Source organism: Erpetoichthys calabaricus, chromosome 3 (genome assembly GCF_900747795.2).
Source record: "Erpetoichthys calabaricus chromosome 3, fErpCal1.3, whole genome shotgun sequence".
Classification (NCBI taxonomy): domain Eukaryota; kingdom Metazoa; phylum Chordata; class Cladistia; order Polypteriformes; family Polypteridae; genus Erpetoichthys; species Erpetoichthys calabaricus.
This window is the reverse complement of record NC_041396.2, coordinates 48,859,443-48,885,478: the sequence shown is the minus strand read 5'-3', so window position 1 is coordinate 48,885,478 and position 26,036 is coordinate 48,859,443. Positions and strand designations below refer to the sequence as shown.

Below are 26,036 nucleotides of genomic sequence, written 5' to 3'. Positions count from 1 at the left end.
AGCAGCCAAAAGAAGAAGAAGAAGGAAGAAAAGGACTGAGTTATTGTGGCTGTTTTGGTGCATTGTGTTGTGAGTAGAAGAAAAGAAATAAACGTGTGTGCGTTTGGACTTGGGTGTCCTGTGTCTGTCTGTGATCTGGGCTGAATCTTTCACAATACTTATATCAAAAATAAATTAAAGACACTGATTATCAAAACCCCAAAACTCCACCAAATCCCATATTACCATTAAAGTTCCTGCATTTAGTATATAGCTATGGTTAATACTGGAAAGCTTCTTTGCTTTTTTTTCCTTCTGGTGCTAAGTATTCTAAATTGCAATAAATAACTCTGAAGACAAAATGGTCCCACCTGGGACTATTTTGGGCAAAGACAAAAATAGTGAGAAATATTCCTGATTAAAGAAAAAGGTCAAACATAATGGCTAGAAATAAAACATAGATTACTTGCTAGAAGGCCAGCAGGACAATGACCGCACCACCATTTCAACCTGTGTGGTGCCGTTTCTCTTTCTGTAGTATTTCTTGCCTCTCCCTACATCCACACATTGTCTCTGCTACCCCCAAAATTTTAAGTCTAAAACTTGACTTATGGTGAAAAGCTCCTATGAGCCGATGTCAAATCTGTGACCTCAAAAATAAAGCTGTGCGTAAAGAGCAAACACACACATTGTGCTTTATACGTACAAAGATTTTGCTCAAAATTTTACTTGCCAAATACGCTGAGGAAATTCTTCTTCCCTCATGTGTCACTTTATAAATTATAAATACATGCATGACATTATTTTTATTTATTTACCAGTATACTTGTTATCGGTTGTCTAGGACACATTTTTTCAGTTTGCTGCAGCCCTGTAAGTGCCAGTAAAGTAACAGCTATTGTACAGCTGAGAAATGTTAATTTATTGCTACAGCATTCATTACATTTTTTCACATACCCCTAGGAATTCAAAGCCATTTCCAAACACAGAATAGCTTACATAACTATAGTAGTTTAGATGCAATAAAGAGTTAACAGCCTTACAGTTTTGACATTATTTTTCTCGTTGGCCTTCCATCTTTCATGCATTTAATTTGCTCATTTACCTTCAAGCTTTTACTGACACTTGCCTCTTGGCATGCCTATCGGCCTTTTGGCAACATTAATTACCCTTTACCTTAAAGCACAAACACAGCAGACAGGTAACAGCTGCTATTAGGTTCAGTAATTAAAGACATTGTTGAGAACATAATTAATGAGGATATTTATTGATATAACATATGACTCAGTGAAAAGTATCTAGCAAGTGCTTGGCTGTATTCAATTTTTAAGCCCTTTCTAAATGAGCAATTGAAACAGCAGCAGGTAACAGAATAATCATTTTAAAAATGATACTCTTCTCTGATTTTTGCAATTAAAACAGTGGTTTAAATTTTTTGTGCAGTATAATAATAGGTTGGGGTTCTGGATTTTGGAGGTAATAATATTATTTTAGGATAAGACTCTTGATCAATGGATGAGGGGGGAGGCAGATCTTCAATTCAAAAAGCCAGTTTCATTTGGAGTTGTATTTTGTTTTTATGATGTTTGTTGATTTTTGCATGAGTATCTATTTAACAGTATTTTAGTAAATAATGAAACACATTTTTCACATTGTTTGCTATTGTACAGAATTATTTATCACTGGCTTGTAATAGATCATAAACTTCTTTATCTCCATTCTCTGTGAAAACAAAAGATTAAACTTTTTTTCTCTATTATCACTACAATCTACATATGGTTAGCAACAGATATTAAAAAAATATATATAACTTTTGTGTGGAGTCACCACCAGTACTGAATAACCAATCTAGACATGAAATATAATCATGGTTGCTAAAAGGCACCATTCAAAAAAACTAACAAACAAAAAAAATGCGTATTTAATTCTTTCTGAATTCACAAGTATATATAAATAAATAAGAGTATTTTCTTCTCATTTAATAAAATGTTAATAGGCCAAGCAGCCCAATGAGTCTTCAGTAGGGTTGGGTTAAGGTTTGAGTTACATTTAGCAATTAAACTTTCCTCCATAAATCTAAGTCATGAATTTATCCGAGCATAAGACCATTTCCCAAACCTTTTGTGTTTTCTGGCAAACCTAAAGATGAATCATTTTAGTTTATAGCGCATTTTGTGCAACCCTTCGGTATAGTCAGTGTTAAGCAGGGCTCTCGGTTTGTTTGACAGATGTTCTTTTAGTTTGTTTTTCAGCCAATGAACTCTGCAGGTCTCTTTGAAGGTGATTTTTAACCTGTTTTTTTATATATAGCATTATGTTTTCCATTCATACCTCTGCTTCAGAATTATTATGTGATCAACTATTCTTAAACAGAGAAGTGATTATGATTAAAAATACAAAGAAATGCTATGTTTAAATACACTAGATATATCAGACATTAACTGTAGGAACCTTCAATGAATTAGAAGTCATGCCTATAGAATAATTAAATAATGATGGACCGCCAGATCTTAGTCCGGCTTAAAGTTTTGGGGGAGAAAGACAAAACCAAATAAATGGAAATTAACTTTTTAAAAGCCATGTATCACGGCAAGAAGCAACTTTACTGCTTTGAGGCAAGTTCTACTTATCCACATTGGTTAACACAAAAAGTTCTGTATAGAATTAATCCATTATAGAAATTATGAATTTTATTTAAACCTAACACATTGGTAAGTGCCCACAAGGAAAGACGGGCATCCCGGCTGGGATGTAGGAAAACTTCTTGCCCAGACAGGATGCCAGAAGCTTGCTGGCTAGATAAGGAAATGACTTCATGCCCTTCTGAGGTAAAATCATTTTGATAGACCAGTGGAAGCCAGGAGCGGTTCCGTCTGATATACAGCAGGTGGCAGTGGTCCTCTAATGGCGTCCCAGTTTGGACACCCTCAGGGGTGCTTGGGTGTTGGAGTCCAGAAAGGCAACCCTGTTGTGTTCCCTGGGTACTGTTGGAGGGCACTGTCGGGAGAGGACCTCTCTGCTTTCCATGTGAACCGGAAGTGCTTCCAAGGACACAGGATGCATTCCTGCATCCTGCTTGAAAAGGAGCCCACCGCCTCATATGGAAGAGTCAGAGTCAGGAGGCAGCGGGAGACACTCAACTGGAGACAGAAAAAGGAAGACATTTATTTAATTTGGAGGTGTTTTGCCTGTCATTTGTGTTTAAAAGTGTGGGTGAAAAATAATTTATTTGAACCTGGAATTGTGTTGGGCAACTTTGTGTCTGATGTTTGGGATGCCCTACTGTGGTCAAAACAAGGGAATATTTTCAAACTTGATAAAAAACGGTCATTTATTTTTTTTCTCATCACCAATACACACATATAACTGCTCTGTTCCACTTTAATCAAAATTGATTTCTATACTACCAACAGTAAAAAGGAAACCACAGAGGTGCCATGGGTCCTGTTGCTGTTTCCTCATGGACTTAGCATCCAAGATTCAAAATCCATGCCTGATTATTCTCCATACAACATTGTAATTCTCCCAACTTTCTTTGTTGGTTTTTCTCCTACTTTCCCAAAAGCAAGCAAGTTTGCTTAATTGAAGATTTAAAATAGTATGGGTGTGTGCCTCAGTGGATAGTCTAGCATCCAAACCAGTGTCGTTCCCTGCTTCTGACCAAGTGCTGCTAGGATAGGCTCCAGCTCCATGTGACCTTGAACTGGATTAAGAAAGTTGAACATGTCATTTTAGCAAATCAAGTGAACAGATGTTTAAAGTGGCTAAAGTCTAATACTGGCCTTACAAATGTTTGCAATATTATGAAATTTGACAACAGTATCATTTTTAAAACTTTCTTTTGATCTATTCCTTACCTGCAACAAGATTCGTTCATCTCCAATAATAACTGCTTTGTTCCAATCAATAACCTCAGAAAATGGCAATTCCCAGCCATTACTTAATAACACTGGAATACAGGCAGCCTGAAAAAATAAATAACTATTATATAATGCCACTAAAATTAACAGAGAGAAAAGAACACACTTTAACACCAAAACTGTAAAAATATGTTTTCTGCATTTTCTTGTATTTGATTATTTTTCATTTTCAATAACGAGACAGTGTATCTGTTCTAAAAGCACAATGATTTTTACATTATCAAAGTAAATGTTATACAATTACAAAATAAAACCTACAAACATGAAATAACAATATGTATTTAAACAAGAAGTTACATAAATATATGTGTTGTATTAAGTGGGAATAGTAGTTTGATCATAACAACATATGGTAAATACTGTATGCTGCTGCATGGTGGTTCCATACTGGTGCCTTATGGATCCTAAATTTAAACATTTAGCCCTGCCTTGGATTGGTGCTCCTTACTGGGTTGGTTCTTGCCATGCATGAGATGTTGCAGCATCCCACAACCATGAACTGGTTATATGTAGGTTTGTGAATGTTATGTTGTGCTATATTATGACCAGAGTAATCTAAAACTATGTTGCTCATACCTGAAGAGCCTCCAGAAATCGAAATGACCCTAGTCTTCTTCCCCTTGGAACCAGGCAGAATGTTGAATTATACAAAAGTTCTTGATAATCAAACCTGAAACCATATATTAATAAAAGGGTTAAGCACTGGACTAAAGTAAACCATTTAGGAAATGTCTATGAAGCTTTCTTAAAAAATACAGTAGTTAGATCCCCTGCCAAATCTATGTTTCTAAGGTTTAAATGAGGGCAATACTGAAAATTAATATACAGAAGAAATTAATGATATTGAAAGAATTAGGAATCAATTATTATTGCTATGTGTTATGCTTTACGAAAGAAAGGCAATAAGAGTGAATGGAGGTGACTAGGAAAAGAAACATTGTAAAAATGGCCAGAAATAGAGTAACCAAACAACTGTCCTATCATTCACCAAACACAAAACCCAAAAGAATCACTAACAACATACTTGCAAGGTTTTCTTGCCTTTTATCCATGTGGCCGGGATGCCTCCACACTTGGAGGACTGGGGGAGCAAGTGCGATCAAATGGTTATCTCCCCCAGGACGCTATATGCCAACCCCCCTAGGTTGCAGCGGTGCCTCAGACTCCCGCAGGGCTTCATGGGAGCTGGAGTTTGGTGCAGCGCTGTTGGGATCCGCAGGCACCGCCAGGGGGTGCAGCAGCAGGAGCTGCTGATCCCTTGTGGGCAGTTCTTGTGCCACACCCAGAAGTGCTGCCGGAAATAAGTCATCTAGCATCTGGAGCACTTCTGGGTGCCTTGTAGAAAGAGCCAGCAGCCATTACTCAGGGAGCCAGAGTCGGGAGGAGGAAGACAAAGCTTGCCCGGGGAAGTGGAGGAGAGGATTAAAGAAAGAGAAACAGAGGAGAAAGAATTGTATTTGTGCTTGTGTCACATTTGTAGGTATTTAAAATAAAAACTGTCGATTATTTGAACCATACAAGTGTGTTCGTGTTAGGGTTTGGGGCTCACTGACGCCCTGGGTTTATCACACCATAAACTTGGACGAATATGGATCCGTGGTGCTGGTTTATAAAGCACAGTGTGGCTTCAGGGACCACGTCACTCAGCACCTAGGAGTAGTGTCTTGACAATGAGACAGAGCTAACTCCGCAGAAGTCAAAGAAAAACTTTAAAGGAGTCAGAAGATGAAGCAATATCAAAAATACATGCGAGAGTCACTGCCACAGAGAAAAAAAGAAAATTTCAAGTAAACCAAAAACATTAAACAAAAATCAGATGTCTTTAGTCAGAATATTAGTGAATAAAACATTAAGGGAAACCCATAGAAATTCGCACACCAACTTTTAATTCAATCCAGATTCAGTTAAGGAAGAAGTACTTGTGGCGACCCTTTACCTGGTTGCGCTGATGACATCATATGTTGCACAGTACTGGGGAATCCCTGGAGATCCCCTAGGTAATGGCCAACACAAAACTCACAAAATGGCGGCAGAAGCTTGCTGGCTAGATGAGGAAATGACTTCATGCCCTTCTGAGGTAAAATCATTTTGATGGACCAGTGCAAGCCAGGAGCAGTTCCGTCTGACATACAGCAGGTGGCAGTGGTCCTCTAATGGCGTCCCAGTTTGGACACCCTCAGGGATGCTTGGGTGTTGAAGTCCAGAAGGGCAACCCTGTTGTGTTCCCTGGGTACTGTTGGAGGGCACTGTCGGGAGAGGACCTCACCGCTTTCCATGTGAACCGGAAGTGCTTCCAAGGACACAGGATGCATCTGTGTCTGTGTCTTTTTCAAAAGATGCTGAGTGACGTGGTCTCTGAAGCCACACTGTGCTTTATAAACCAGCACCACGGATCCATCTTCGTCAAAGTTTATGGTGTGATAAACCCAGGGCGTCAGTGAGCCCCAAACCCCAACACGAACACACTTGTACGGTTCAAATAATCGACAGTTTTTATTTTAAATACCAACAAATGTGACACAAGCACATCCGGAAGAATCCTACATGGTGTCATGGGAAGACAATAAAAAAAAGTATTTCAAGAGTTAAGATAGCAAGAAGTGCCAAAACTTGAATTCCTTGACACCAGAAACCCCAGATTAGAACACAGAAGTTCAAAAAACACTGCTGAATGAAAAACATTACATGTGTTAGCTCTAAATGTCATCAAAGAGTACTCTAGAAGTCATTTTTGTGATCAGCAGCTTTAAGAGTATCTATTTTTATCTTTGGCTATGTTCTATACCGCTGTCTTTTCAGATCTATATCAATTAAATTATGTCTTTGTACTACAAAGCCAACTCCTGCCATTTCCAAAGACAGCCACTGTACTGAAACTTTGCCAGTCACATGTTATGTATTAAAGTGATGGATTTGGGTGTGCTGATTGGGAAAACCTGTCATGACATTTTATTGTCTGTATATTAAAGAATGGAAAATGCATATAAATGCAATGAGGTGAAAGTATCCAAATTAGGCAAAAACGTTATTCAAACACCATGCAGAAACATTTGAAAACAAAATAATCATAATCTTAACCATAAATCTGTATTTCGAAATCCTAATTTGTCCCCAAAGAATGCAAGATCACAGCCCAATGGCTTCCAATCCTTTTTACTTCCTCATTACTGTGTCATACGGCTACTGCACAAAACCAGGTAGACATTAAGCAAGCATAACATGAGTCAAGACTCTAGGCCCCTATTAGGTCTATATTAGGTATATACCTATTAGATACAGACTCATCTATTGAATAAGATTTACAAATGTTATGGTGTGGATTTCTTGTTAATTTTTTTCCTGATTATTACATGAATCAGTTTGGACCTTTTTCACTTTCTTTTATTGATTTAATTTTTGCAGCATAAAAAATTATTTGAAGTAAATTTAGGACATAAAATATTTTACACTTAGCTACAATGCAATGTGGAAGTCAAAAAAGTTAGCTTTGAATCATAGATATAGCAGAGTATCATCCACATATACTGAGGGCTATACTGTATATGAATGAAACTAAATATTATGTGAACAGTGGAAGCTGTGCGGTAGTAGAGAAAGCAAACACTTGAATGATCTCAGCATGGACCCTGAAGGACATTGGATCTAATGGGTAGAACGATATTTTGTTAGAGCTCTCAGCCTCCCTCAAAAGCTTTGTTGTCTTTTCTGTGAATAAAGTGACTTTGTTTCCTTTCAGGGTCTAGTATGTCTAGATCTTCCCCAGACATGTGTATCACCATAGCAAACTCAAAAGCTGTATATTAGGTAAATATACCTTCATTTTATAAAGTCAGACTGCAGGAAATATCATAGAGAGTTTTTGACAGTCATCAGATTGAAAAGTAAAATTTGCTGTAGACTTCAATTTATGATGTATTTTGAGAATATATATATTACATTTTATGTACAATTTCTTCCAGAATTTAATAACTAATGAAGTAGTAAATGTAAACTTTACACCTTTGTAAAATTCCTTACCTTCAAAGTGCAATTTAAAGTAGACTTTTCATTGTTCGCCTTCCCTTAAACCAGCACACTCAGCACAGTGTTTTATCTTCTCACGTCCCTCTTGTAAATTCTTTTTAAGTATCTTGGTATTGTTCTCCCCCCAAACTCCCCCACCCCCACCCCCCTACTACAGAGCACCATGACATCAGATTATCATTGAATCTTCAAAGGTTTTAAAGTGTCCTTTCATCTTGGTCCTCTTTCCCTTATCATATCACTCCAGACTAGCAATCACAATAAATGCGGTTGCCTTATTTGATTGTATTATTTCCTTTCTTACTGAATACTGGACTGAAATTAGATATTTAATATCATATTTCTTGTGGAATAATTAAAGACCTCCAATTAAACACCAATCTTTAATTTGTAACAGATCTGAGAGCTTTGCCAGATTTCAAGTTGTATGACTAGGCCCATACAGTTTGCCAAATTTGGACCTGGCTAGACCTCCCTGACAATCCCCCTACCTTGGCATCCCGTTGAATCTGATATAGTCGGTTCTTGTTTCTTCACCATTCATACCTTCTCTACTGTTAAACTGAAGTCAGGTTTGAAATTTGGCCCCATTACGTCATACGCTTTGGTGACTTGGAATAGGGCAAAGAAACTTCCACAAATCAACTCTACATGCTGGTAGTAACCCCATATTTTCCCACTTTCAATGTGTTGGGGTGTTCTGACTTTTAGGGATGTTAATGATATTAGGATCCAAACCTTCTAGTCACTGAGAACCACTTATGTTCCCTCATGCTATTCAAGTCTTCTATTTATAACTCAAATCTGTACTTAAGGTGACTAGTGTACCAATATGCTCTCCACTCCCTTCCCACCCTCTATATAACTTCCTTTCCTCTCCTTCCTGAGCTACAAAGCCAATGGCTCCCAGGCCCTTACTTTATCTCTCATGTATCCTTTTTTTATGTATTCCTTTTTGTATACATTATATTTTCCTCTAAGAACCCAAACTATCAGACATCCAGTTCAAATATATACATGGTTTACATCTTTACCCCCATAAGTGTTATACCACAGGCCTGACAGTGGATCCTGTCATCTCTGTTTGAAGAAAGCTGCAGGCACATTTCTGCAGAGAGAGAGATTGCCCACTGGTTCATGTATTTGGCCTCCTTTTTCCAAGTTTGTCTCCAATTTTAGCCTCTTGCTAGACTGATTGGCATTTTTCACAGCCAGTTTGCTAATTTCACCAGTGACCCTATTTGCTGAATATTTTCCTGAACATTCACTATGTGGCCAGCTTAAACAAGCTTTATTTTTACTAGTGCCCATAGTGCTTTGCGAGGCCACCAAGACATTACAGAGCCATAGCAGTCAATGCTGGATGGGACAGCCCTCCCCAAGTATCTAACACTGATTAAAGTAGTGGGCAGTATGCTGTATATGTGAGGGCCAAACATCAGCGAATTCATGCTTCCCACCAATGTTGCAACTGTCTGTAAGAAATTGTACTGTTCTGACATTTAGTTTTTAAAATTTTTTTCTCAGGAAAGGCACAACAATACAGTGGTTAACACAGCTGCCTCATAGCTCAGGTCACTAGTTGGCCACAATAATCAGTCCCAAATAGTGTACAGATTCTCTAGCCCTCAGGGATATTTGAAATTCCATCACATCATTATAATCCATTCAAAAACAGTTCCGTTTCTCTTTCCCTGTTGACTCCTACCCGGAACATATCCGTGATATCACTGAACTTGAAACAAAATTGATTGAGTGGTGTTTGCTCATCACTACTTTCTTCTATAGTTTACTTTTGCTCAAACTCTCTGCAGCTTGATCAATAAGTCATGTGGCTCCAATATTGAAAGGTGGAGGTCAGTGGTGAATCTGATTTAGGATCAGATGGAGGGTAACCAGTTCACTGACCTGACTCTTAATATCTGATTTTTCCTTTTTCAATTTATTCCCTCACCTTTCCTCCCTATGGAACGAGTTTTGCAGGTGAAGTTGCTCTCCCTGAACCTACCTAAGGCAATCTCAATCCATTTGATATCTTTCTTTACACAGCTTAAGGGAAAGGAGGCGAGAACAGGAACGGGGCATTCATATTTTTGCTTTTTTAAATTCTTCTCAAAAGTTATGGCTGGTTTATTTTTGGATTTGATATTTAACAAAAAAAAAATAATTAAAGATGGAATGTGTACATTTTGTTCTTTCACAAATCCTTGCCAGCATTAAAAGATTTAGAATCTCCTGAATTGTTCCCTTCTTCTATTTTCACTTTCAAATGGGTATGCTGGTGGAAAGTTACAGAGCCTTGCCTACAGATGTGTTTGTAATCCACAATCTTCAGGCAAGAGGACAGTTCGTGAACTCTGCAGGGTCCCTTCCTCAACCATCTGCTGTAGCTCTCCTCACACTTGTACAGCTTTTTCACCCGCTCTCTTCGATACCTCTCCCTCTGCTGTGCAGCATGAATTAAATTATGATCAGCTATTCTAAACCCTAAAAAATGTCCTCATTGTGTTTAAGATTGCATGACATCTTTTAAATGATTCATCTGCAATCACAGTTTTTTTGTGAAATGTCTCTGGACTGCAGTTTTTTTTTTTCCCTTCTGGTCATATGCAGTGGAGTGCTGAGATTTGATTCCATAACAGATTTATGGGTTGAATTATCCAAAGATTAGCACATTTAATTTCTGTAAATACTGCAGTTGAGAACAGTTATATTTTCATTCATATTTAAATTATGAATGAATCCTGATATGATAGGATTGGATAATATTGCAACCTTAGAATGTTTTCAAACTGTATGTCCTTTAGAGCTCACAGCAGGTCATCTCTCCTTTTCTGGACAGCCTTTTTTGTGTTGTGTTCCAGAATTCTTTGCACCATTACCCTATATGACATTTCGCTGATCACACTTTGAATAGGTTGGTTTACCAAAACTATTTTTCTGATTTAAGTTTTACATTCACAGATATAATTGCTTTCACTCACCTCTTTGTTCAGGACTGAGGCCATAAGCAATCAAATTAAAACAAACTCCCGTTATATGTTAAAAGAGTGTCAATTCAAGAGACAAAACTAAAGAGATTACTTCTAAAACTACAATAGTATTTTTCTTTTACTAACAACTCTTATTAGAATTTAATTGATTTAAGTTCAAGTGTCACATTGGAGTGTTACAGACTCTTTTAAACAAGCTGTGATGGATACTTGCCAAAAGTAATACGTAGTGTTTTTGCCATACTTAAGAAATATTTTAAAAGGATACGAAAGGACGTGGATCATCCTTACCCAGAACAAATAAAACAAGCTGAGCAAAACATATTCCTTTCTTATGATTATGGATTTAATTTACACACAAATAACACACAGAATAAATGTTGGAGAAATTAAAGTAACTAAGTTAACAGAGAGCAAGGTATCATTTAGTGCTTCGTTAGTCCTGGCCAGATGGGACTGGACCCTGTCTACTTGATGAGTGGCTGGTCCTCAGACCAATAGTCCAACAATACAGTGTAAAAGCCCTCACAAAAGACCTCCTTTAACCTCACCTCCAAATATGTGGCCACACTAGGCTCTTTGCTCTTAGTCTATGTAAATAATAGACTTGTGACTCCAAGCTCAAGGCTCTCTGATCAAGGAATCACTTTAAAACTCCCTCCCAATTGCATTTCTGAAATAATTTCTAGTGTCCTAGGCTCCTATGGTCTGTCTTGTAAAGTTTCTTCTGGCAGCCTCAGTTTTTTATCAAATCCCTGACCCCAAGTACAGAACCTAAGTTTTGCTATCATCATATTTCAGTAGCATCTCAGAAACAAGGCAGGTCTCTAGCAGCTCCCGAATGTATTACTCTCACAATATATGTTCTCTAGTTCAGTGGTCCCCAAACTCAGTCCTGGGGGACTACTGTGGCTGCATGTTTTCATCCCAACCTGTTTCACAATCGGTCAGTCTTTTACTTTAAATTGATCTCATTGTTTAATTACCTACCATTTTATTTTTTCTTCTCTTATTTTGCATTCAAAAAAGGACGGTAGTGTGGGATTTACAATTATGATAAATTTAGAAACATCTAAATTTTTGCCATAGCTCTTATCACTCTTCTGTCATTTACCTATTAATTTATATTTTTGTTCCCTTAATTGCATTTTAGTAATGCTAATTAACAATGAATGAAGTAGAATAGACAACACAGAATGGTGAAAGGCTGCAGCTACTTGAGTATCAAACCCACTAGTGTGCACATTAGTAAAAATGTCCAGGACATTGGAAAAATTAGAATATCTTATATATAATTTGCCAGTCTCCTCACTCACTCACTCACGTCCGTCCGAAGCCAAATGCGCAGTCACCTTCTGCGCACGTCGCCTTCTGCGCATGTCCGAAGCCGAATGCGCAATCGCCATCTGCGCAGCTGCCCGAAAAACCTTACGAGACCGACATTGCAGCAGGCGGCGGATTTACGGCCGCGAAAATTCAAAGAGAAAGGCGACTTCGACCAACATTGTGGCAAGGTCCGTCTGAAGCCAAATGCGCAATCGCCTTCTGCGTAACTGCCCGAAAAACCTTATGAGACTGACATTGCGGCAGGTGGCGGATTTACAGCCGTGAAAAATTCAAAAAGAAAGGCGACTTCGACCAAAATCACGGCAGGCGACGGATTTACGGCCGCTAAAATTCAAAGAGAAAGGCGACTTCGATTAAAGCTCTAGAGGCCTGAAAGGCGATTTCGACTACAGCTCCAGGCCTAATTACGCATTCATTCAATACACCTATATCAGGTTTGTGGTGCTTATACTTATTACTTACTATTCCACTCGTGCCCGTTTCATCTTACGTTGTCGAAACGGGCTCTTTGTCTAGTATATCATGAGAATAACATTGAAAATGTTAAAAAATAAAAATGAAAACATTAAAGTATCTCCATGTAACATACTGAAAAGATTATACTAATAAAATGTAGAAACCCAGTTTTGTCTTTATCGTAAACACAAAGACTAGGAAATAACAGTGTGTTTAAATGGATGAGAAGTTCTATTAAAAATAAAGTTGGTTGGAATGAAAACCTGCACACCCAGTGGTCCTCTTGGACTGAATTTAGGAACCACAACTCTGTTTGACTAAGTGATTAAACTCTGGGCTGTTTATCTGTCTCTTAAGTAACATGATTGACATTTAAGAGCCTTTGAGCCACATTACCACCTCTGAGGGTCCTCCACCTTACTGGTCTAGTACCCTGTCACAGTATATAAATTGATACAGTGAGTATGAATGTTGTCACGTAACAGTCACATCCTGGAAAAGCACAGCAGAAGAATACCTTGTCATGTTATATTTCTTCTAAGGAACTGCCAGAGCATATAATAATTTACACTTCTCTATGAGTCTTCATTAACTATTTCATCTAAATTAATACAGAGGATAATTACTACTATATGATGCTTTGGATAAGTTGGATAGAAAAAAAATGTAACATATGAAATTGAATTATAATAAAACAGCCTGTATTATAGCCTGACTGGTTAATACAAGAATCTTGTGATTAAACAAAAGCCTAAATCAAGAAATGAGGCAAGATGTCGGGTGTGTTAAAAATAAATAATAAAAATTATAAGGAATACCAGGCTAAGTAAGTGTGTTTCAAACTAAGCAAAGCCACTGCACAGGTATGTAGCTTTCAGAACTTTACCTTAAATAGGAAATATTCCAAAACCATGTTGCTAAGCAACACAATCTAACATAAATCGAGAAAGTGACATTACCAAACTGAGACTATAATAAACTACAATCGCCAGAAAGCATTATTAACATCATGTGCTTTACCTGTTATACCCAAATCATTGATTGCTACAAAACCCAAGGATTAGCTTAGAGAGATATTCAGTATGAAATAAATCAGGTCTGTGCTGACAATGCATCTATTCCAGCAACATCTCTCTTATATTGAAATTATTTCATCCAGTTGTCCACAGCAGTATTAAATATTGCAATGTGCTTCCCTCGGGTATCTGAACTTGCACACTTTCTGCTCTTTAATTAGTGTAAAATGCCAAAGACAGGTTAAAAGCCAATGAAAATCTAATAATTGCATTATGACCTATCTAGTGTTTTTACCATTTGCCACCTTTCAGTGAGTTTAGGGATCTCATTTATTTGGATCACATACCCCTAGTTACTCTAAATTACGTTTACCGCATACAGCATGTATTGTGTACAATCCTGTCAGCGTTGTTTTTCTTGAAAAAACATATTTAGAATATTTACTAAAACCTTTATTTCATTTCACAATAAATCTTTCTTTTCTTCTGTGTTAATATATTTTAAAAAAAATTAAATGTAAGATCACTGTATGTTTTTATATCTAATAAGTTCTGTCACATCTGCTTGGAAACTGCAATACAATATCTGTCTTTGGATTATCCCCCATGTGTTTTGATCTTTTATTTTGCATTTTCTAGCATGTGGGATTTTGGTCCTTACTTAGTTTGTTGGTAATTAATAACAGCTTATACATAGCTAATAGTTAGGCTCTTTTGTAATTCCTTTAATGTGGGTAGTTACGTGTTCTATAACTCTGAGATCGCCAATGTGGCTTGTTGTGCTGGGAACATCATTTTAAGAGAGCACCACCACATCAACACTCTGATTAAGAAGGCGTGAGGTGTGAGTTGGCTGCATTCTTTCATTTTCCTTTGTCATATTAATTAACATTTTCCCCTTCTCAAAGGTATTTAAGAGTTTCTAGAACTCCCAGAAGGATTTTTCAGTAGATATTTTATTTTTTAGACTTCTGTTTAACATTGTAAAATTTATTTTAAACGTGCATATTTACCATTTGTTTCTACGCCATTTTGTGACTTCAACGTCATGACATTAGTTGGTTATTATGAGCATGGTCATGTGGGCTGCAACCTCAATACTGATTACAAAGAGGCGTTAAAAGGGTTTGTTTTACAGGCTTTTTCTATCTGAGTTTGTGGATATGTCCCAAAAGACTATTTAGCATTAAGTAAAATTCTGATCTCTTATTTGGTAACGACTTCTACTAGTGCCTTTTTGACTTTGATTTTTGTTTAGTGATTTTTGGCTCCTCTGAAAGTACGGCTGGATTTCCTGGTTACGATCCTAGGGAGGATTTTGGATTTTGACCAGGTCATATTTGCTGATCCTCTACTTAAAAACTATCTCTTATTATTCCAAGGCAGCACAGAAGGAAGGTTCAGTTATCAGGTGCTTTCTGGACCCACTGGAGGTAGTTATGAAGGAGAGAATGAAGACAGAACTGATTGTCATATTATAAACAATGCTGCACATCCTCTCTGCAACACACTATCATTAAGCTCTTTTTTCCAAGAAATTATTCAACAGAAGCATGTCAAGAAATGTTACTGAGGCTATGCCTTAATGATGCCTCACTGTGCCTACTGTCTTATTATTAGGCAAGTCAAAAATTTTCTATTCTTTTTTGGTAATTCTTAAGTGTTTAAGGGGAAGTTGTTGTTTTTGTCACTACTCAGGTGATAACATTTTGATTTTTTGGTTTGGTGTTTACTCTCCATTTTGTGTTGATCAATGCATGGCTGCAGCCATATTGTGTATTGCCACATCACTGTCATTAGACAGCATCATAGCAATTACTGTGAGTGAGAGATGTGACCAGGAGATGATAGGGGGACAGGTCTGGTCAAACCGGGAAAGCTCGAGGCAAATGAACATGCAAGAAAGAGTAAAACCAGTAATCTGGGGGAGTTGGTCTCGTCCATTGCGGGAGATGGATGTCTGAAGATGAGCTCCGTTAGCAGCGGTGTTATTATTTCTTATTTTCCCGAGGTATCCTGTATTTATCCAACCCGAGGGTTCTATTACAGTATATGCAAGCATATATAAACATGGCCGGCAAGAAAGGGGGTCAGAAAGAAATGGAAAAGAAACTTAAAGTTTCATCCAAGCCTAGACAGGCTAGTCCAAGTTGATGTTCAAGGTACGGCCTATCAGAGACTGACCTGGAACAGACAGGCGAAAGCCTAGACTCCTCTGGACCACAGTCCGCTGCATCGTCTCTATTTGAGAGTGAAAATGGGAGCGAATGTGCAAGTGATGCAGGTCACAAAAGCTCACCGATTGCAGAAGATCACTTGAAACTGGAAAAGGCCTTGCAGTCCACGCTTACACCTACTCCTTGCGAGCCGAGAACATCAGCTGTAATAGAGCCCGCAGCTTCACCTATGGTGCATGAAAGCAAAAATGATCTGTCCGAACTGAAGGTGATGATCACTGAGCTCAAGCAAGAGATAAAGAATGATATAAAGAAAGAAATAAGTAGTATGCTCAAGACAAACGAGAAGATAAGTGAGAAGACAAGCGAGAAGACAAGTGAGAAGCTGCGGCTGGAGCTGCAAGAGCTGCGGCGAGAGCTGCAAGAGCTGCAGCAGGATAATAAAGACTCAGAGAAATGCTTTGATAATCGCTTTGAGGCGGCCTTTAATTGTATGCTGGAAAAAATTGAGGAGCACATTCAGGAAAATGCGTCTAAACTGAGCACATTTGCCGATCAGCTGGAGGATGTTAAGCAGACATTCATGACTTGAATTGAAACAGCCGAAAATCTAGCATCCACCGCTGATGGAAAAGCAACAGCCGTGAATTCAGAATGCAAAAAACTCGGAGACAGACTTGCTGCTCTGGAAGATGGATACAGAAGGAATAATATTAGAATTGAAGGTCTACCTGAGAATCGCGAAAGTCCAAACCCAGTGAAATTTGTAGCTGAACTATTCTCTAAAATAATTGGAGAGGACTTTAAATCAGACGCCGAGATAGCTGCAGCTTATCGCATATGGGGATTGAACATCTCTAAGAACAGGACCTTTATTGTGTGCTTCGAGAAGTTACAATTAAAGTTAAATGTAATGTCACTTCTCAGAGAGAAGCAAGAGATTATGTTTGAAAATAACCTAATTCATATTTTCCCTGACTTCTCACCCTCAACTGCTACTAAGCGTGCATCCTTTTATAATATTAAACAGCACTTACGAAGAGCCGATATCAGATACAGCCTCTTGTATCCTGCCAAACTGAAAGTGGAGATTCAAGGCAAACACTACATATTTACCAGTAGAGAGAAAGCAGATAAAGAGTTAAGAAAGCTGATCTTGACACTCTCCTGAAATAAGACTGTGAGTCGTACCCTGTCATGGCATCATAAAGAAGATATCACCGGCTGTCTGATCCGCTTGCAATGACACTGGTACCGTAAATATTCATCCTTTTCCCTTCTTGCTCACTATTTGTTTTTATTTTAAATTACAGTTATACACGTTTATGTATGTATGTGTGGAAGAAATTAAATTAGTAACCCTTTTCTATCTTTTTTTTTTTTTTTTACTATTCTAAAGGAGACTGTTTAACACCGTTCCCTGGGTTTACTATCTTAACATTTCAAGAATGTTGAAGATTTTCTCTTTTTTTTATTTATAGTTTATGCTTATAGTAGATATCTCTATTTTATTTCACATACACCGCTGCTGGGGGCTTGTTTTGTTTTGGACATGCTCTGTCTCTAGGTATGTCAGAGGACTGGGACTTTGTGAAGTGTGGTTCAGCCTCATGTGGGGAGGCAAAGCGGGGTGGGTGGGTTTTACTAGGGAGGGAGAGAAAGAGAGCAAGCTATCTGTAATCTATTCTTTTAATCCTTGTAATTATAATTACCAATGTAACAACAGACTGCTTGGCAATAACCCCTGGGAAATGTTTAAATTAAGGTCAAAGCAGTCTCACTTTTGGTTAAGACTACACAATGGCATCAAAAATTAAGAATCAATGTCTCCAAGATGGGACAGTTAATTTTGTGAGCTGGAATGTTAAAGGCCTGAACTACGAATTAAAAAGAAAGAAAAATATTCTCTCACCTGACAGGTCGAAACGCTAAAATAGTGTTTTTACAGGAGACCCACTTATTAAGCAAGGATCAGTTCCGGCTGCAAAAAGACTAGACAGGCCAAATGTTCCATTCCAGCTTTACAAAAAAAAACTAGAGGTGTGGGAATTCTCATACATACAGTAGAACAGTCTCATTTGTAGTATCAGATGTTGTATCTGATCCTGAAGGGAGATACATTATTGTTGTGGGTAATTTATTTAATTGTAAAATGATTTTGATAAATGTTTATGGACCCAATGTGGACGATAGGGAATTCATCCAAAATATATTTGCATTTATTGCCAATGTGAACACTCATAAAATTATAATGGCTGGGGATTTTAATTGTGTTTTAAATCCAGACCTAGATAGGTCTCCTGCCACAGGGGCGATGACATCTAACACTGCAAAGACAATTACACAGTTTGTAACTGACCACAACTTATCAGACCCCTGGAGATTTCTAAAACCCAATTCAAGAACATATTCCTTCTACTCACCAGTGCATCATTGCTACTCAAGAATTGATTATTTTTTTGCAGATAACCATTTCTTGCCTACAATTAAATCCTGTAAGTACGACACTATTGTTATTTCCGACCATGCCCCTCTGATCCTGGAGATAAAATCATTATACCCCACATACTCATCTCGCAGATGGCCTCTTAACCCACTTTTATTAGCAGACGAGAACTTTACAGAATTTATATCAAAACAAATCAGTTTTTTTCTAGAGACAAATGTATCCTCAGAGGTCTCTGCAGGGACACTCTGGGAAACCCTGAAGGCTTTCCTAAGAGGACAGATTATCTCATACCTTTCCCACAGAAATAAACTGGAAACCAAGCAGGTATCAAAGCTAACCAACAAAATGACTAGAATAGATGAAGAACACGCCAGGTGTCCAAGTGAGGCTCTTCATAGGAAAAGGCAGGCTCTGCATTCAGAGCTCAACCTCTTAACAACTAAAGAAACTTAACAACTCATTTTTAAATCAAGACATCATTACTATGAACATGGAGAGAAAGCTAATAAGCTCTTAGCTCAACAAATCCACAAGCAAGAAGTTCGCAATGCAATCCCAGCAATTACCAACACAAACGGAGACATAATCATTGACCATAAAAATATAATGCACACATTTAGAGACTACTATAAATCCTTATATTCTACTGAGTTTAAAGAAGACAAGACACAATATAATGCATTTCTGGATGCATTACAGATACCACAAATAGATACTCTTAGTGCAGAGGAATTGGATAAACCTCTAGCGCTACCAGAATTACTAGATGCTATAAAGTCACTTCAGAGTGGGAAAGCAGTAGGCCCCGATGGCTACCCTGACGCATTTTATAATAAGTTCTCCACTCAGCTAGCTCCTCTTCTATTAGTAACATTAACAGAAGCTAGAGACAATAAAATTCTACCTCAAACTTTTCGTCAAGCATCAATCACCGTCTTTCCTAAACAAAATAAGGATGTATTACAATGTGCATCATACAGACTAATTTTACTTCTGAATAATGATGTTAAAATACTCTCCAAAGTCCTAGCTAGAAGGATGGAGAAAGTGCTGTCTTTAGTAATATCACAAGATCAAACTGGATTTATTAAAGGCCGACATTTAGCGTCCAATCTTCAACGCCTGTTTAATGTAATATACTCACCCGCAAGGTCAAATATCCCAGAGATTCTATTATCCTTGGATGCAGAAAAAGCATTTGATATGATTGTATGGAACTACCTTTTCACCACATTGGAGAAATTTGGGTTTGGGCCAAACATTTGTGCATGGATTAAACTACTGTATACCAATCCAGAAGCTTCAGTTTGTATTAACAACATTAATTCAGACTACTTTAAACTAGAACGTGGTACCAGTCAAGGATGCCCCTTGTCACCACTACTTTTTGCAATCACCATTGAGCCACTGGCAGTTCACTTTTGAAATGCATCAGAGATAAAGGGGATTATCAGAGAAGGACTTGAACAGAAAATTTCTTTATATGCAGATGATATGGTACTGTATATATCAAACCCACAAAATACTGTGCCTACAGTCCTAACAGCACTAACAGAATTTCAAAAGATTTCTGGTCTCAGAATTAATTTGACTAAAAGTCTGCTCTTTCCAGTGAATTCTCAAGCACACAATATTAGATTGGACACCTTCCCTTTTATCATCGCAGATCAGTTCAAATATCTAGGGGTAAACATCACAAGTAAACATAAAGCTCTTTATCAACAAAATTTTGCTGTCTGTATGGAAAAAAATCAAGCAAGACATGCATAGATAGTTAACCCTTCATCTCACTTTAGCTGGAAGAATTAACATTGTTAAGATGAATATCCTCCCTAAGCTTCTCTTTTTATTTCAAAACATTCCAATATACATCAATAAATAGTTCTTTAAGAAATTAGATGCAACCATAACCTTATTTATTTGGAATTCAAAATATCCACGTATCCAAAGAGCGACCCCACAAAGGCCAAAGGCAGAAGGTGGCATGACTCTGCCTAAATTTCAATTTTACTACTGGGCAGCAAACATACAACATATAAAAACCTGGACATTGACACAAATAGATGAACATATGCAGGCTTGGTCAGCAATAGAAATAGAATCCTGCAGTTCATCTTTATATTCCTTGATTTGCACCCCAATAAATGCAAATTATTGCCAATATACTAATAACCCAATAGTGCTTCACTCACTCAGAATATGGAACCAATGTAGGAAACATTTTAAGATAGAGAATCTTTTATCGGTGGCACCACTGCACGAGAACCACCTTTTTCAACCATCGCAAACATATGCAGTTTTTAATGTCTGGAAAACATTTGGGATTAAATCGTCTTTGCATCCTATGAACAATTACATTCTAAATTCCAGCAACACATTTCTTTCACTATCTTCAAATTAGAAACTTTGTTAAAGTTTCCCACCTCCCTCTATGCTGGAAAAATACTCATCAGTTTCAAGGACTTAGACAGAATCTCTGCAATATATAAAACCATTTTACAGTCCTTCCCTTTCAAAGATCCAAGAGGACAATGGGAAAAGGATCTCTCCCTCAACATATCAGAAAAGGAGTGGAAGTTAGCAATGCAGAGAATTCACTCAAGCTCCATATGTGCAAAGCATACAATTATTCAACTAAAAATTATATATCGAGCACATCTGTCTCGCTTAAAATTATCCAAAATGTTTCCAGGGCAAGATCCAACCTGCGAACGCTGCAATCAAGTTCCAGCCTCACTGGGTCACATGTTCTGGGCCTGCACCAAACTAACATAATTTTGGACCAAGATTTTTAAATGCCTTTCAGACAGCCTTGGTGTCACAATCCCTCCAAATCCACTAACAGCTGTGTTTAGTGTACTTCCAGAGGGGCATAAAGTGGAGAAGGACAAACAAACTGTAATTGCCTTTACTTCACTATTGGCATGTAGACTTATCTTGCTCAACTGGAAGAATCCTAACTCTCCCCTTTTAAGTCAATGGATAACTGATGTTATATATTATTTGAAATTAGAAAAAATAAAATTCTCACTTAGAGGATCTGTGCAGAAATGTTTCCAAACCTGGCAGGATATAATCAATAACATTTTAGAATAAGCTTTTAAAGCACTGAGGAAGCAGATTCTCTCCCTTTTTTTGTCTTCTTCAATTATCTATTTGCTTATTTTTACTAGGTTTAAATTTTATTCTGCTGGCCATGCTCTCTTTCTCTCTATTTTTGTAAAATTGATGTATTTGTATGGAATGTTGTGTGATTTCAATAAAATCAATAAAAATTTAAAAAAAAAAAAAAAACAGTAATCTGAGTCAGAACCTTCTGGGTGGGGGCTTTGGTTTTGTTAAGATTGATTTGATTGTATGGATTGTTATTTGCCTTTAATTAAAAAAAGAAAAAGAAACTAGTTGCAATATTTTTTTTCAGTTTATCCAACCAAGGGATAATGTATCACAGAACTGGCATCCTTTACACCATGACTGCCAATTATATCACGAATGTGACAGTCATAGTCACATGACACATTTCCTGTGTCACATAAACAAAAGAATAGGCCGAGCCATATTAAAAAAATAAACTTTGACATATCAATCATGCAATAGAAATTATGAATCATATTGAAAATTGGACTTATTTGATTGTTAAGTTAATTAGGGGTTCAAAACTTTTCCCATGTGAGTGTGTGCATCAGTGAGCCCCGAAATGAATTGATGCCCTACTTGGGTTGGTATCTGTCATACACCCTAGCTGGCTATGTCTCTAAATTAGATTAAGTAAGTTTAAGAAAGTTATACTATGTTAGATTACTTGGTCGCTTGTCTGATCTGTTTGTAAAATGTCTTATGATCATATGCTTTGTCAGAACTTCTATACAAAACAATCTGATTTGATTAATTTATGAAGAAACAAAAACAATGGTACAACTAATTACATTTATACTAAGAATCTTCCGAAGCCCAAACTTCTAATTGATTGGTTTTGTAAATGCTTTGGTTGAATTTTCAGATGTTGCATTTATGTGGTAAAATAAAACTTGTTAATGCAAAAAAATAATGTATATTTAATATAATCCAGAGTGGTTTTGTCACACTGCATTTGAAACCATTCAGTCCATCAAGCTCCTTTGATTAGATGCAACGGCAGTTAATTGACTCAATTACCTCAATGTACCCTGAAAGGCATCAGGTTATACGCTTCAGCGACTTGACACTGTAGATTGTTCCGACTTTTATATTCCTCTATGTAAAAACAAAAAAAAAAAAAAAAACACACTCTCTTTTCCATTTTGAATGCTTTTCCTTTAGTGTCTACCAGCGCCCTTGAGTGGTTATTTCAGCTTAACATAAAAAATGTCTTCCGGATTTTCTTTGCCAATGCTTTTGAGAATGTTTTGACACTAGAAATAAATCCTCTGCAAAAAAAAAATAAAAGCTAGACAAAAGGACTCTTTCAGAGAAATTTAACCTAACTGCTCAAGAAATAACCACAATTTTATGGAAATTAATATCAAGCCATGTCTATTTCCTTTTTTTTATTTATTGAGACATTAAAACAATATTTCTTTGAGAAACACATTGTCATGCTGTAACCCACTTAAACCAATTCTCAGTTTCAGTATCAAGCATAAGCGCAGGAGCCAGTCCATTAAAGGTTTCATCATTTTAAATATTTTTCTTATTTTTTGAATTCTTATTGATGTATTTTTATTTTTAGTATTCTTGTACTTTTAAGCATTCCGCAAAGTGATTTATTCACCCTTTATTATTCATACACCTTGGCCCAAGGAGCATGCACAGATGCCAACCACTCTATTTCATAGTTCAGCTTGTTGTTTTCCCATGTTTTTATTCAGTTAATGAATTCAGAGTTAATTATTCTGGAATAAAATTGAAATGCTCTCACGAAGTCCTTTTTGTTATTCTATTTTCTTTAGTGGCATTACAATTAATACCATTTTACTAAAAAGATTCAGGTTAAAGGAACAATGACTGATGGTTTCTCTGCAGAAGTTATTTGCACTTGTTTATTCACAATTAAGACATTTAGATCACCGGAAAAAGTGCACCAAACAGACAAAACAAGTTCTACAATTTGTAAAGAGACATCCAAAAGAGAGTCTTTCTTTTACAGCCACATGGTCAGATCCTTAACTGCAAAAAGAAGAGGTGGAGAGGATCCAGGGTCCTGGTCCACTTTGGAGATCGGCACTCTTGCAGTCACCATGTGGAATAATACTTTATACCAGATACTGTTGGGTTTGCCTCGAGTTTTCTATTATTTTAACAGAATAAGGCATTTTCAGAAAATATACACTTAATCTCTTTCAGAAACCAAGTTTCAGTTGCTACACATGTTGGTTTTGGATTTCACTATGGGACAAATTATGTAACTGAGGGTATAACAATGATAATGAAGAAAATACAGCAGGAGAGAGTAGGAAGGTGCCCTTGTGACTGTCCTCTGCATCAAGTACAATAAAGGGTCAGAGGGGCATACTCAAAAGGAGAACACAAAATGAAAATAAACACAAAAGGAACTCTGGGACTACCTGAACAGAAACTGAACACCTGCTCTAACTCGGTGAAGTGGTTTGCCCATTTGGTCACCATAAAATCCCTTAAATTAAAATTTCTCTCTTTGTTTATTGAAATACTGCCTTTTATCCCTCTGTTAATTTGATTGTTTAGTTAATTCTCCTTTTGAGGGAGAATTTGAGGGACAACACAGTCTGCTACATTTCTGTTCTGGGATGGTTTGCCCAATAGCAGCCGGAATATATTACCACCTCTGGTTTTTCCTCTCTAGCCTCGGTTTCTTTATACTCCCCTTAGATTCCAAATCTCTTATGCTCATGCTGGCGCCTATGTCTATTGTCCTGCTGTCAGTGTCTTTTTCTCAGTAGTCAGGACTTACACCTGCCTCGTGCCATTCTCATAGTGCCACTGCCCCTGTCAACCTTTTACCAAATGGGTACCCCCTCACAATATGTAAACCTTTTCACTTTTTATACTTAGACATACATTGCAACCTTCTGACTTATAATGTTACTATAGTAATTTTTTTTCATCAAGTACAGTGGTACCTCGGTTCACGAGCGTCTCTGATCACATACAAATCGGGTTACTACCAAAAAGTTTGCCAAACTTTTGCATCTGTTCACGACCACACACTCGGTATATGAACAAGCCAGTTTCCCTTTCGGTTTGTGTGTGCCGATGATTTCCGCACGTGTTCAGTCTCTCCCTGTGCAGTGAGTGAGCAAGAGAGAGAGAGAGAGAGTGCGCGAGCAAGCAAGAGAGAGTGTGGGGGCTGGCCGCATAAGGCAGTGAAGGCAGTTAAAGAATGCACAGGGCTTGTTTTTAAAGAGACTGATTCGAGCATTGTTTTAACCTTGTTGTATTTAATGAAGACTTTCTTCTATTGGATTTTAACCTCCACTTCACTTCTGTTTACAGCGATCGGTTCGTAGCGTGCATTGTTGCAATGTTACTTTTCTTGGTTGTTTATTAAATTACGGATTTTTCAAATGTTCATGTTTTTCCCTGTACTTAAAGCTCATTTAAAAAAAAAGTGTTTTTAGCGAGTGGTTCATAGCGCTATAGCACGAACTCTTGCAATTTTAGTTTCCTCTGTTGTTCAAGGTTTTCTCTGTGTTATTCAATGTTTTTACATTTAGTTTACTATTAAGCTGTGCATTCTATGGTATCATTAATTATATTTGTGCTTAAAAATCTTTAAAAAAATATTTACATACAGTTCATACGGTCTGTAACGGATTAATTATATTTACATACAGTCCTATGGGTGAAATTACTTCGGGTCACGAACAAATCGGGTTACGACCAGAGTTTTGGAACGAATTATGGTCGTGACCCGAAGTTCCACTGTACTCTGAGAAACCAGTGAAAACCAAATCAGAATCTGAATACTTTATTAATATCAAAGGAATTTACTTATGTTACAACTGTACAGGCAGACAAAGGCACAAGTAACATGAAGATGAAATATAAATAAGCATATAAAGTAAAATAGAATATGAAAATCAAAATAAACTACAATAATTCATCATTTACTATGCTCTAAAGGTATGCGGTGAATTAAATATAATACATCCTGTACACCTGAAGCTCTTATCAAATCCCTAGCTTACTAAACAGAGTAACACACTTAGCAGGAAGTGTTTCACATAATAATATGGCACATATAGGTGAAATATTGCACATTTTGAGAAAAAAAAAGTTAATTTATTTTTAATTGAAGTTATTTACAAAATATGTTTTTTAATAAATGTCTTGGCCTTGGATGAAGAAACCCCTGCTTCAGCTCAACCTGACCTAGGATGACCTCCTTGTTATACTAGGCAGCCCATCTCTGTAGACCTCAGCTCATTATCACTTACACTTGCCAAGTAAGTATGCAGCCTTATGTTGGTGATTGATGACCAGCTATTTTTCACATACCATGCCTTAACTACTGTAACTCTCTACTTGTCAGAAGTGCTACCAAGCTACAAAAGATAATTTAAAATGCAGCAGCACTTCTTGTGTTCAAACAGCTGAGACAGACACTTGCCATTCCTCTTTTCAGGCCACTACACTGGCTCCCTGTATTACCATGTATTAAGTTCAAATCTTTGAAGCTTGCCTACAGAGGAGTTGGTGTGTCAGCACCTATATGGATG

The 26,036-nt window shown here is 37.2% G+C and overlaps 1 protein-coding gene across 1 annotated transcript in view; it reads right to left on the bottom strand.

The window, feature by feature from the left end:
* The window catches only part of LOC114648010 (exostosin-1-like), a 337,474-nt gene that overhangs the window by 80,143 nt on the left and 231,295 nt on the right, over positions 1 to 26,036 (bottom strand). The window contains exons 3-4 of the mRNA XM_028796783.2: positions 4,476 to 4,569; positions 3,837 to 3,944 (exon numbers count right to left, since the gene is read on the bottom strand). Coding sequence (XP_028652616.1) covers positions 3,837 to 3,944; positions 4,476 to 4,569 — 202 coding nt within the window. The remainder of the gene's footprint in view (positions 1 to 3,836; positions 3,945 to 4,475; positions 4,570 to 26,036) is intronic.